Raw genomic sequence first — 13755 nt, forward strand, 5'->3', positions numbered from 1 at the left:
TGTTTCAAATAATTTTTAATGTCGCAAATGGTCCAGAAATAATATATGAAAAACATAGTTTCCCAAAGCCTTTCACCAGCTACGATAAAATGCAATGATATGAGTAATTGCACAGTGTGTCCTTTTCTGTCCTCAGCACTTGCAGTGTGGATGAACTTAATTAGGAAGTTTGTGCGTAGTTAATAAGACCTTTCTTATTTATGGCTTCTACCTGAATACTAGATACTCATGGGATTAGAGACCGATAGAAATTTAAATAAGAGCTGAGCATGGTGTTTCCCATTTGCCATTGTTCATTTATATAATGTACTGTTTCTGTCAAGAGACATTCTATATAGTAGTTCTTTGCTAGCATGAAATGAAGATCATCCAGATTGCTACCTGGGCAAAAGTCAGAAGAACATATTCGGTAGTTGCTATCTCTGATCTAGCTAATTTTAGATACAGTGGGGTTGAAAAATTCTCCATTTTCCCGCTGTTGAAAAACTATTGAACAAGAAACTGCTTACAGTCAACTTCTGGTTAAAGTTCTATTGGAAAAGCAACCTTAAATGCTGTGACATTATGACTGTTTCTAAACAGTCAAGAGTCCTTTTACCCTGGAGACCTGCAGAATGTCACTCTTGGAGTGATGTGGGACATGGTACTGTACTTACAACAATTCATTTTTTATTCTTTAATCTTCCTCTTTAATGATTCCTATCAATTTTCTTCTCTATTTTAGCAGCAGCCATACATATTAGCCCCTTAATGCTTCACAGGCAGCACAAAAGATCTTTTTTAAAATGCCCGATAACAAAATATGACCTTTAATTTATCAGAAAAGTCCTGTGTTTTCTTATCTCCTTCTTGTTGCTTTTCATCTTCTCTTGCTTGCTTTTGATATAATACACCAATCTCAAAGTAAGCAATCCAGCACTGAACAAACCAAGACCAATTGCATTATAGTAAGGAAGTGAGAATCAGGAAGAGTACACTCTTAGTTTAATTACTAATTAATCCCCTAAAAAATAATCAAAAACAAAACAGAACGGAAGGTGGTTGATTTGAAGCAAATGTTCACATCTCCTTGAGAGGTTAATGAGAGTTCTCAGCTTTATCCTGCAGAAAGTTGAAAAAATACGGTTTAAGATTAGTTTGTTTAATATGCAAGCATGAAGCAAGGAACTTGCACGTGAGCATAAGATGTTTCAGTACAGTTTGTAATATCAGTGGAATGGGCATCAATTTACACATACGTCTTTCAATAAATGTAGTAATTGGGTTCTTCTTCAAGGGAACCTAGGTTGTAGCTTTGTATTTGATTGTGTTATAAGCTACCGATGCATGCTTTCATTTTGCAGTAGACTAATGCAGTAGACTAAGACTGCTGTCAGTCAGTCTGTATCTTTTGGGATGCTTAATATGCATTATGAGAAATTTGGGATTCCCTCTAGGGAGAAAAAGGTCATATATATTATGGCCATTTACTATGAACTTGGCAGATTTGACACATTCAAGTTTGCTTAAGTCAAAGCACATGGCAGTTTCTTTTTTTACAGGTTCACTCTTCTGTAATAAGGTAAAGTAGTGTAGAGTTACAGCCTTACTTATTTGCTACAAATTCTTTCTCTAATTTTAGAGTTTCTTTGCACTTTAATCATCTCACCAAGCAGACTGTAAGCTTTGTTCAGGATACGCAACAGGAAAAAACAAGCATCCTAGAATTGTGTGTCTACCTTTCCTTTGAACACTGGATGAAGCCCAAATCAGCCTTTTGGATATGTAGCTCTACATATAATGGTGTTCCAGACTGACCACTGCATACTCCTCCATATCTCCTAACTTCTCATTCTTGTTGTAATGGGTAGTTCTGGTGTAATTTATCAGCAGACAAAAGATAGGCAGTTTTATGTGGTCCATCCAGAACTTTCTTGTTCCTAGACCAAATACTTGCTAGTCAAGTTTGTAGGCATTCAGCAAAAATATGACACTAGGAGCAGTGTCAGTGTGTCCTACAAGCCAATGATTTTCTGGGGTTGACCTGGACCCCTTGTCTTCTGCCATATCCAACCCAGTTTTATGCCTGTATATCCTGGACCCAGGGTGTTGTGATAGAAAAGGTAATATTATGTTTGCAGGCATAAAGGCAAGCTTACTGATGGCTGCCAATGATAGGATGCCTTTTTTGTAATAGTAAGGCTATTTACAAAGGCAACAGGCAGGACCACAGGATGAGATGTGCTGCAGAATACTTAGGAACTAAATTTGTTAGGAGCAAAACTTTCTAGAGGTCCACAATGACAGGTGAAGGAAGGTTATGCCCACGTGCCTTCTTAGTGTGGCTTGAAAGTTTGAGAACATACTCAGGTGCTGCAGTGTACATGAGTGAGGAGATCTAGCCTGAGTGACCTTTCTAATGGGTCTTTGGTCAAATAAAGCAATGTAGCCACTGAGTTCTTTAGATGATGGTTAAAGACAGTATTTAAATTTCAATCTTAATATAGCTTTAGAGAATGCCTGGGTACTCAGAACTCCTTAGTCCAAATCTGTTGCACTGTTAACATCAATTTATGTTTGTACTGTGACAACACTGTAAGCATCCGCATGTGGCCAATACATGGGGCCGGCGTGAACACCAGAATGACAATATCATGTGCAAGTCCTGCAGATATTTGTACTTAAAATTGATAGCACTTCAGATATCACTCCTTCCTTTGCTGGTAAGAGAAAAGTTGCACATGCAGAATCGTGAGAGATTCACTGCAAGTAAGGACCCAGGGCAATACACCCCAAATAGTTGTGGACCCCCTGGCCCTCTTGCTGCCAGTCAGAGGGAGGGGACCTAAGAGATGGAGAGAAATGGAAACAGGTCCCTGTTTGGCATCACAGGCAAGCCCCCTCCCTACCCCCCTCACCTCCCCAGGTGCCTTTATACAATTGATTTGAGGCTGTGGAGCTTGAGTTTTGGGCCCCTCACTACAAGAAGGACATTGAGGCCCTGGAGTGTGTCCAGAGAAAGGCAACGAAGCTGGTGAAGGGTCTGGAACACAAGTCCTGTGAGAAGCAGCTGAGGGAACTGGGGTTGTTTAGTCTGGAGAAGAGGAGGCTCAGGGGAGACCTTATTGCTCTCTACAAGTACCTGAAAGGAAGCTGTGGGGAGCTGGGGGTCGGCCTCTTCTCACAGGTAACTAGTGACAGGACTAGAGGGAATGTCCTCATGTTGCACCAGGGGAGGTTCAGGTTGGAAATTAGGAGAAATTTCTTCTAAGAAAGAGCAGTCAGGCATTGGAACAGGTTGTCCAGGGAGCTGGTAGAGTCACTGTCCCACTCTTTAAGGAAAGGTTGGAGATCGTACTTAGGGACATGGTTTAGTGGGTAGTATTGATGGGGGTAGTAGGGGGATGGTTAGACCAGATGATCTTGAAGGTCTTTTCCAACTGTAACGATTCTATGATTTTACGATTCTATGTTGTACAAATTTTAGACCACGGTCTTTGTATTTTCAGTGTATTTCAACATTAATATATCTTTGTACATACAACTGTAAGCATGGTAATAGTAATATATGATTTAGGAGGACTTTACTATGGGCCATTAATGAGATTGGGCTTTCATTTTGTCGCCTGGCCATGTGATACAGTATGGGGACAGCTTGCCTCAATACCCTAGAGCCACAGTTGTTTCATCCCATGCTGTGCAGCTGACACTTTAGTCAGGTTTCATCATTAACCATATCAGGAGGAATGATATGGGTCTCTGCCTTCCTCCTGCAGATGTCAGGGAAGTTCTGATTCAGAAGTAGCACTGCCAAGATCACGATGAGCAAAACTAGGGAGAGGAGGTTGTTCATAAATGGAGATAGACCTCAGTTACTTCAGGTTTGTTATTTATTTTCCTAGGAGATCACTGAGACTAACAAAGTGAGTTTGTATTCTGTTGAAGGGTTTGTTTCAAAGAAAATATTCTCTAGACTTCAGGTTGTTCTTCACAGACTCTCAATTTTCAACCTTCTTATTCTCTTTCAAGGATGCTGCTATTTCACATCAATAACTGACACCTTTATTTCTGAGGACAAAATAGAATTACACTCCAGTACTGACAATATAATAAATCAGGAGGGATAAAATACATATTAGTGAAGTTCACGTAGTTGGTTTGTCCCTGATGACCTATAGATATAAAGGTATGATTAAGTTTTTTGGGACTGCTTCTCAATCTTACCACAAGATTTTGCTCTGACTCAAAGATTTGACCTTTGCTGCTCCTCTCCGCTTACCTTGATTCTTTGAAATTACTGTTATTCCCTTGAAGTCTTTCTGTTCATACAGAATTAATACTTCGTTGTGACAAAATATTGTCTGTATGATAGAAGAATGATTCCATTCAGAGTTCAGTCAGGTTAGACAATGACATGGTGCACATCATGAGCGAAACATTTTCACCCAGCTTTTTTAATTACAGAAATTTTGGCCATCTAGCCAGGAAGTGTCATGCTGGGTAGTCATATATCTGTCTACAATTAAAGTTTAGGCATATCATTCGTTTCTTGTGAATTACTGTTGAAAAGCATGCCTGACAAAACAATCTTTCAAAAGGATTACAGAAATAAAATCTCAAAGGTGCAGTTTTATTTAGGGTATGAAAATATTTATTAACCTTCTTGGAAGTATTTTTATTGAAGAAGTTCCTTGTGGTTCACCCTATTGGTAAAAACAAGTATAAATAAAGGAATCATGAAAAATGTTCACTGAATACTCCTGAGAGAAACAATATGTAGTATTTTTGTTTTCCCTACTAGGGATAAGATTACCAGATGAAGTAAATGCACATAGTTTTGCTGAATTCAAAGCAACTATTTGGGAAGAATCAGTTATTGAAAATATGTATTTGTATTTTCAGTGTGATACTAGGATTTTTGTTGTTTTTAATGTTGTTTTCAATATTTTCAGTGCTATGTAATTCTTTGAATGTGCTTGTTAAGATACCTATGCACCTACTAGTTTCCTCATTAGTAAACCTGTGTGTTCTCCTTGAAACTAAAGCTGGAAAGTTCCACACCATTTCCTCCTAGCCTTTCCATTTATATTATCTACTAGAAGAACTTAAGCTAATGTAGTAGTGTAAAACTGAGATGCATTTGACTATGCACTTTTCTCTCTGATGAGAGATAGGCTAATGTAATCAGCAATTATTTTTTTGTGTGACCTTTACAAATCAAATGGTTATTTCCTTACTTTTCATTTCTATTTTGCTCTCAGTGGTACAAGACTGCTGCAGTTAGTATAAAGCATAATATAGATAGAATCACATTATACTAGGGTTCAATATTCTCAAAAACGTATGTACCACGTGGAGTTTTTAATGAAATAATTCAGAGAAATGTATAAGCTGGCCAGGACTAAATTTATACTGCTAATTTACAGAGGAGTTTCCACGATCACCACAGAGATGTCCTGGAGCAGCTGCCAAGTACTGAAAGTGAAAGGAGCAATAAACTTTGTCTTGGATAAATCCAGTGTTAGTAATGAAATTACAGTAGAGATGCCATAGTGGTAGTGATCTAGAGTGGTGACTACAGACTGTCCATCCACCAGGTGCAACTAATGTACATTGACTGCTTGTAACAGCATAGCATTTAACGCCTTCCTGGTGTATGCAGTTGCAAGCACTTCTTCAGTTTGACACGATTGTATGGGGCTTCTGCAGTCTAGGGAGCATTAGTTCATGAATTGCACCCAGTAAATGATACTGAGTGATCTGTGAATCTCATGACTTAGTGATTATCGACATCCATGAGAATTCTTTCCATTGATTTAATAGATCCTTTATGCAGCAAAACCTTTTCTGAACAGTTATTTAGCCTTTTCTTATAAATAACGTAGGAGAATCTCCCCTCCTTTTGTTTAAACACGGATAACAAAACAAGGATACCCAACAGCAACAAAAGTTCATGATTCTTTTGTTTTAAGGTAAGGAAGCCTTTTGGAAATAGGACATTCTCACTTATTCTTTGAATTAACTGATAATACCTCAATAAAAACTGCATAAATACTTTAATAAAAAGCTAAGTTTAAGTCTTAAAAATAACTGTCTGTCAGGAGATATCAGTTGTTAACTCACTGATAAGAAATGTGGAGGATTGCATCTACTTATCTTTGGTCCCATGGTGATTATATGACATTTCTCACATTTTTCCTGTACTTCTGAAATTTGCATTCAGTAACAGAAAGTTTCTCATGACTGAAGGAGCTAGTTTCAGGCCCAAGATGAAGAGCAGCAATTTCAAAGATCATAACAGGAAAAAAGGAAAAATCATAAGACATTCTGTATTCTTATACCATGAGTCTTTTTCTAAAACCTTATATTTTAAATTTTCATTTTCCTGAAATAGTAGAAAATGGAAATTTTCAGTAAAATATTATTTTGCAGAGAATGTTTTTGAAACTTGAGAATAGAACAAAATGTGCATATGGAAAGATATGTATGTATATACTTTAATATATATACCCATGCACTGTTTAATATTGACATGCATATAGAATTCATATAGTACATTGGAAGGTGGATAGGAGAACGACATCCTCTCAAAAGATCAGCTTCTGCCATAGTGAACTACATACATGCTAAACCAAATGAGGGAAACATGGTAAGCAGCAGCTCATGGCATTGCAAAATAAGTATCTGCACAAAACCATGATGTTTTTTGGTACAGAAGCTGTTGCTTTTGCGTTTTCTGTGAACTACAGAATTGATTCTTCCCTGCAACCCTGTGTTGCTGGTAGAGGGGATAATTGTCTGACAAACTAGACAATTGATTTCCTGAATTTGGATAATACTTTGTTTTGATAACTAGCAGTAAGATCCTGCTAGCTTAGTAAATGTATTTCTACACTACAATGGGCTACTGCACCCTGTACTTACCATTTCCACTGCAGATACAAGACTTGGTTCATTGCTGGTGAAAGTCAAAGACAGTTTAAAGATAGTTTGCACATTGAAGCAAGATTGACTTTGGATTGGGGCCTGAATTAGAAATAACTGCTTTTGACTGCTTTTCTTGTATCTCTCGAGTGCTTTTTATTTATTTATTTTAAATCTAATATGAACCAATATAATGGAAGCAAAACATATTGTTGGTCTAAAATACTACCACCACCAAAAACTTGTACAATGAAGGAAATATTGAGGTTTACCATCTCCTAAGAGAAAATTCAAATAGAAGACAGTAATGGATGGTTTTCTGAGGAATAATAGCTATGTCATTAAATCACACACAATACATATAATTAAAAATAAACATTTAAAGTGATTTGCTAATTATTCCTCACTGTCTGATATATTCATGACTGTATCAACCTAATTTTATGTCACTGTTTTATTTTAAGCAATCAAGGACCTCTGAACAGACTGAGAATAGATACAGTTTGCAAATATGACAAGTTTCTGTTTTGCATTGCAGAGTTCTGAATAGTCCTTAATTTATGAAACCCCACTAAAGATGGCCTCTTGCTAAATTGTTAAGTGTTTCTACATTTCAGAACAAGGTTACCTTTCAGCAAGTCACTTTTGTCAAAGCCTTGGTGTTCCTTCAAGACATGGTCAACATGTCCTATGAGAATGTACAAATGGTGAATACCCTAGTCTGTTCTGTACTGTATATTTGGATCTCTGGAATTTGTTTAAGTGAAGCAAATAAGAATGTGTTTTTCTGACTAGGACATATTTTATGGCAGGTCTATTTCTAGACAGCAGAAGTGTGCCTTAAATGGTGATTAAGACTTGTGTTCTTCTTCTTTAAATGACTAACCTGGAGTGAGAGGTTGGATGTCTTTGGAAAACTTAAACCTGTTTCACCTGAACGTGTTTAACTAGTTAATAAGAAACATCAAAAAAGACAAAACCCTGAGGTCAATGATCATTTTTTTGTAAAGCCATTCTATGATGTTTAAATTTGTTTTTTGGGTCTGTCTATAACATAAGTTTAATAACCTAGCTCAAATGCAGATTTCTAATTTTCAATTAACATAGGAATAATTTTGTTTGCTAAAATAAAATAAATGAATGAATGAAAAGTCTGAACCATGAAATGTTCCAGGTAGCACTTTTTAAAATTCCAAATTTCAAAAAATCATGTGGCAACTGTATAGCTCAAGCTTTAAGTATTAACTTTTAACCTTTGACCTTACAGATTTTAACCAATGAAATGTCTCTTTAAACTTTAAAGGAAACAATGATAACGAGCGCCTGGCGATTGCTAGACAGCGAATTCCATATCGACTTGGTCGAGTAGTTGATGAATGGCTACTCGACAAAGGTAAAAACATTGATTAAAACTTCAAATAAAAAAATAATTTGAACATAACCAAGTAGTACTTCATTGTAACACTAATAAACATAAAAAATAAATTTCAGTAAAACTAAATTAAAAACAAATTTAAAATAGTAAAATATAGAGTAATATTTGCATACCTTGTATAATAATTTCTCTACATTTCTAGAAGTACCAGCTGTTTAATAATCTTACCCTGATAACTTAAGGTTAAAGGGACTGTTAAATATAATCCACTAACTCAATCTATGAAGGTACTCACAGCAAACTTTAACAAAAAATTATAAATCATTCATAGATTATATTACATGCTCCAGCATCTAAATTATTAACTAAAAATATATGTAGTTATGATATCTTCATTATGGTCCTGAAAAAAAAAAATTTGTTTAAAGTGTAGGAATCTTAAATAGTGGGCAAGATGAATTGCCAATCAAAATGAAGTCCCTTTAACGTTTGCAACCTTCTAAGGGGATTTTGGAACAAACACTAATTAAAACAGAACTTAAAGTTGTGTGCATGCTTTATGTGAGCAGAAACCAATCTGCTAAAGTGACTTCTATTTACTAAGAGTGGTACTGTTGCTGAGGATTTCTCTGTTGAATGGAAATGTGCCATGATTTCTCCATCGGTATGTGTATCATTTCTGAAGCCGCTTTTACATCTAAAATCTTTTATTTTAATTGATAGCCTTGCTGAAAGCCAATCAGACATCTATTTTTGAATCTGCCTCTGAGATACTCAGTGTGAACCATGTGTTTCTTTTCAGTGTGTATGTTGAAGGAAAATAAACATTTAAATACAAAAAGGAAACATTTAATTAAAAAAGTAAATATTTTATTCACTGCTACATAGATATGACAGATTACTGCATAACATTCCTTAAAATTCTCTTAACCTAGTGACATGTTTGCATATATATAAACTCTGTGTGTATATACATATTTGTATATGTCTATACATACATAAACTCACATGTACATACTTAAAGTTATAGGCCCAACAGTGTATTACATGGAAAGATCTTTGAAAGAAAAGTCTTTGAAGAAAAAATAAGGAAATTGGAACCTGGCATTCTTGACACACACCAAAAAGCTTAACACTGTGTTCAGGTAAAAGGGAGAGGGGTATCATAGTACTAAAAGCATATACAAATATATTTGATTGGCCTTTTAGCAAAAACAAACAAAAAAACACACACACACACACACACAAAAAAAAGCAACCACACACTAGAAATGTGGCAAATTTAGAAAATGCAAATGCTCTCAAAATTTATGCATTTCATGGACACCTCATTAAAAAGCAATGAATTATGAGTCAAATCTTTTCTTATAGTTTATTGCTGTCATTATCCACTCCATGAAAATCTGTTATCATTCTTGTAGAGTATGGTGTTCACAGTCAACATTTTTGCATGTATATAATATTATCTTTACAGGGCGTCAGCTCACAATCTTCAATAGCCAAGCAACTATAAAAATTGGAGGCAAGGAACGTGGCCATCCTTTCCAAGGCCAGCTCTCTGGTCTTTACTACAATGGCTTGAAAGTTCTGAATATGGCAGCAGAAAATGATGCCAACATCATTATAGAAGGAAATGTGAGACTTGTTGGTGAAGTGCCTTCCTCTATGACAACTGAGTCTACAGCCACAGCAATGCAGTCTGAGATGTCAACATCAGTCATGGAAACAACCACCACTTTGGCCACAAGCACCGCTAGAAGAGGAAAGGCCCCAACAAAAGAGCCTATTGGTCAGGTTAGTCAGCTTCCTCACCTTTTCCAAAAGTTTTCTCATCTTTGAGTGTGGCTTTCTATATTGCATTCACACTACAGATGAAATTATTCCTGTTGAAGAAATGTATCAGTTACAGATAAAAGTTCTGTAACACACATGGCTCACAGATGTGATGTTGGTCAGCATTTAGAAGGAATGTAAGGATATCGCAGTTTGTCTAAATTAGGCAAACTTTCCAGTTGAGATTTTTCTTGTAATGACTTTTATTGCCCTGCCATCCATCTTCAGAATGGTGCATTTTTTTTTAATTCTATTTCTTCCTGTGATAGCTAACATTGATTATTTTCAGTGTGGAAGTGCAGGATTTCTGGAATTAAGACATAATGAAATGGTGTGTTTATCTATGAGGTGGAGAAGTAAGACCTCATTTGGGGAGAGAACAGGAAGATGGTGAGAAGGCAAAAAGATGATGGAGGCTGGAAAGGGAGAATTAGCACTTTACAGCATGTTAAAAGATTTAGAATCTTCTCAGGCAGAATTCCTCAGAAGAGACAGTGGCTGCGAAGGGAATTAAGAGCACCCTGCACCCTGGGAGATTCAGGCTCCAAGTCAGAGTCTGTTGTTTACTGTTTATTGAGATTATTTACATCTCATGAATTTAGTGATATGTTTAGTAGCTTTTGTCAGGTTTTGTCAGGATCTCTGTATTTGGGGGAATTTTATTTTCTTAAAAAGGGGGGGGTGGGGGGGGGAGCAGGTGAGTTGAATTAAGTACCTTCATCTTGTGGCTAGCCTGAATAACAGCATTCAGATTTTGTACTTTAAAAAACTAAAACTTACCATGACATTTCTCTGGTAGAGAAGATTCTTAATTTTTTTTTTTTAATATTTATTCTGATGTGTGCTTGAAATGTATTATACAAAAAAAAAAAAGTACACTGCCAAAAGCTTTTCATATATTCACTTGGTTCACATGCTTGTTTGTGCACCCACTGTGCCGTTAAACCTTGACAGCTCCACTCCAAGATTCAGAAGTAGATCAAAGAGCAAAGAAAGTGACACAAGCTGTAGGGAGGAATGGGATCGTGATGTGATGAACGAAGTTAATTTTCTCAAAAATGGAGGAGAACATGCTGGTTAGACTGGGAGTTTGAGGTCAAGTTGCCTGTTTTCTGTGTAAAACCTCAACACACTGAATTTGATCAGGACATCAAACTTGACAGGTCAGCTTTTTTTGTCTGTGGTATTTTTGTACAATTTATACTACGGATTGACAACTATAGTGATGTAATAATAAATAAAAAAGGTATTTTGTAAAAAGAGGCAAAACATTTAAGTTAAAAGCGAGCATTTAAAAATCTTATTGATTTGTATTTTCAAGTGAACCCAGTTTTATGCATTTTCCTTGTTTATTAATCTCTACTTTTGTATGAGAATCTTAAAAAAAAAAAAAAAAAAAAAAAAAGGAGGCGGACAAACAGGACACAACTAAGACCAAACTAGAGATAGAAGGAACCAGCTGCCTCTAGAAAAGGCCATTCATTGCAAAGCTTTTCTGTAGGCTGCAGTTCTTTTAATGGCTATTGCAGTAAGCTGCAGTGTTTTATTAAATAAGCAATAAATTTTCTTCACCGTTAATTGTGTTTTAAACAGCATCTCCTATTTCATTATCCATCTAGTCTGATCTCAGTGAGATGCAAGACCACCAAATTTCAGAGGGGGAGATCAAGTATCTAAATGAGCAGCACATCCTTACAGAGTGGAAAAATTTGGTCTAAATTAATGCTCCTAAGATAAAATTAAGCTAATTTTACTTTTATAAAATTAAACTGTTCTAACAATTCCCAGCATGCTTTTGGCCTCTGCCACTCTCTCGGGTAACTCTGAGGCACAATTTGGGAGTAAGAGTGTCGCAGGGACCATTCTCAGTTTGGACCTTGCATAATCAGTGGGTGATGGGAGTTTACTGGTATAGTTGCTGTATCAGTTGATGTCAGTTCCCAGAAATATTCCCCACTACAGAGATTTTTCTTTTTGAGGTATTCCAATTGCATATTTTGGGGGAAAAAGTATCCTAAATGAGCAACTCTAGCTAGCCATATTTTTTTCTTTTTTCTTTTTTTTTTGTGTGTGTGTGTGTGAAGAAGGGAAATAGATTACTAGGCAAAAATATCTTCCAAAGATTTGTTTCCAGATGCCTGAAATAAGGTGTGGCCCTTATCAACTTTATCAGAACATCCATCCATATAAGTTTTTTACTCGCTGCCTCTGGAGCATTGACCTCAGTGCTATTGTGCCATTCCTTCAACCCCTCCTGGCTGAGCTGGTTACAGAGCAATGCTGCGAGCACGTGCTTATTATGCCTGATCATCATAAGTCTCAGGCAGGCTCCAGGAGCATCTGGACATCCATAGCATCTTGCCAAAGCACATTCTCAGGGTGAAGGTTTAGGTTGGTCTCCCTCACCTTGCTGGTATAAGCTCTTGCTGCAGTCCATTTGAAGCAACTTGGTGGGAATATTTCTGTATTTAAGAACCTGAAACCTTTGAAAACCTTTACAAGGAAAGTGTTCGGTGTTAATGCTGTCAAAACACATGGTATCCTGAGTCTATACCTGAGCCTTTCTTGCCATTAATAATCCACAGTGGTTTACTTCAGTTATGTCTAAACATCCTGCCTGGTAGGATCTGTATTGTCATTACAATTATAATAGTTAATTAGCCAAGGACTGCTCTGGAACATAGTTTGCAATCAGGCCTGTGATTTGATTTTAAGAGACTGATAATATCCCAAAATCAAAGCTAAAATTTGCCTGAAGTTTGCTATGTTATTCGTGCAGCAAACTCAGACCTAGAAAGCTACTAAATCAAATTGCGGATGAGATATCTTCTGTTCATTAATACCTGTTTTCTTGTTCTACTTGCGTGTAATAATTTTTGTGCTAGTGATTCATAGGACTCCCACGGGTTTGTCCCGCAGGGTACTGAATAGTCAATTTATATCTTTATTTCGCTTGGAGATGAGGGCACTCCTCCTCTCAAGGAAAATCTACTTTTACTTTCTGCATCCCTTTTATTTTTGTCATTTACACTTTTTTCTGACTTTATTTACACATAACCTCTGCAAGAGTGTCAACTACATTGACATAATGTAATGCACAAGACGGAAAGGTACCTTTCTAGCATTAATTAGGTTACTGAAGAAAATACACAGCTGAAAAGCAATTGCTAATGAAAAAAAAAAAAAACTTACATTATTGCAAACCAGTGCATGTCTGAAATAGAATAGAGGCAAATGATCTAATCAGTCAGAAATTGTTTGCTTCATTTGCAGAGGTATTGAATTCAATTAAAGATTATAATACTTAAAGAAGACCATTTAAATCTCTATTTATAGGAAATGTTATTTTAAAGAACCTACAGTATTAGCGCTTAAATTGATGGAGTGTGTGCTTCTCAACAGATACCTAACTAATGCAATATATGATACAAGATAGACATGATACTTACCAGAATGTATGTTGAATACTGTTGCGCATGATTTTCAACAAATGAGGTCTTAGCGCTTCTGAAACAAATTTCTTTTTGTCAGTGACTATTCTCTAAACGAAGGTTTTCCCTATTGGAGGCTGTGTCATATTTTAACAATGGATGTTTTGGTGATGACAGACATCTTAATTATTATACTTGTAACTGTAGATTTTC

General features: G+C 36.3%; 1 protein-coding gene across 35 annotated transcripts in view; it reads left to right on the top strand.

The window, feature by feature from the left end:
- The window catches only part of NRXN1 (neurexin 1), a 725132-nt gene that overhangs the window by 623087 nt on the left and 88290 nt on the right, over positions 1 to 13755 (top strand). For 24 of the 35 annotated variants that reach the window (XM_080583915.1, XM_080583904.1, XM_080583905.1 and 21 more), the window contains 2 exons: positions 8207 to 8296; positions 9753 to 10072. In XM_080583915.1, the coding sequence (XP_080440041.1) occupies positions 8207 to 8296; positions 9753 to 10072 (410 nt within the window). The remainder of the gene's footprint in view (positions 1 to 8206; positions 8297 to 9752; positions 10073 to 13755) is intronic. The other 11 variants (XM_080583902.1, XM_080583903.1, XM_080583907.1 and 8 more) reach the window with 1 other exon arrangement.

Source organism: Anser brachyrhynchus, assembly GCF_964034855.1.
Source record: "Anser brachyrhynchus genome assembly, chromosome: 3".
In the NCBI taxonomy this organism is placed as follows: Eukaryota; Metazoa; Chordata; class Aves; order Anseriformes; family Anatidae; genus Anser; species Anser brachyrhynchus.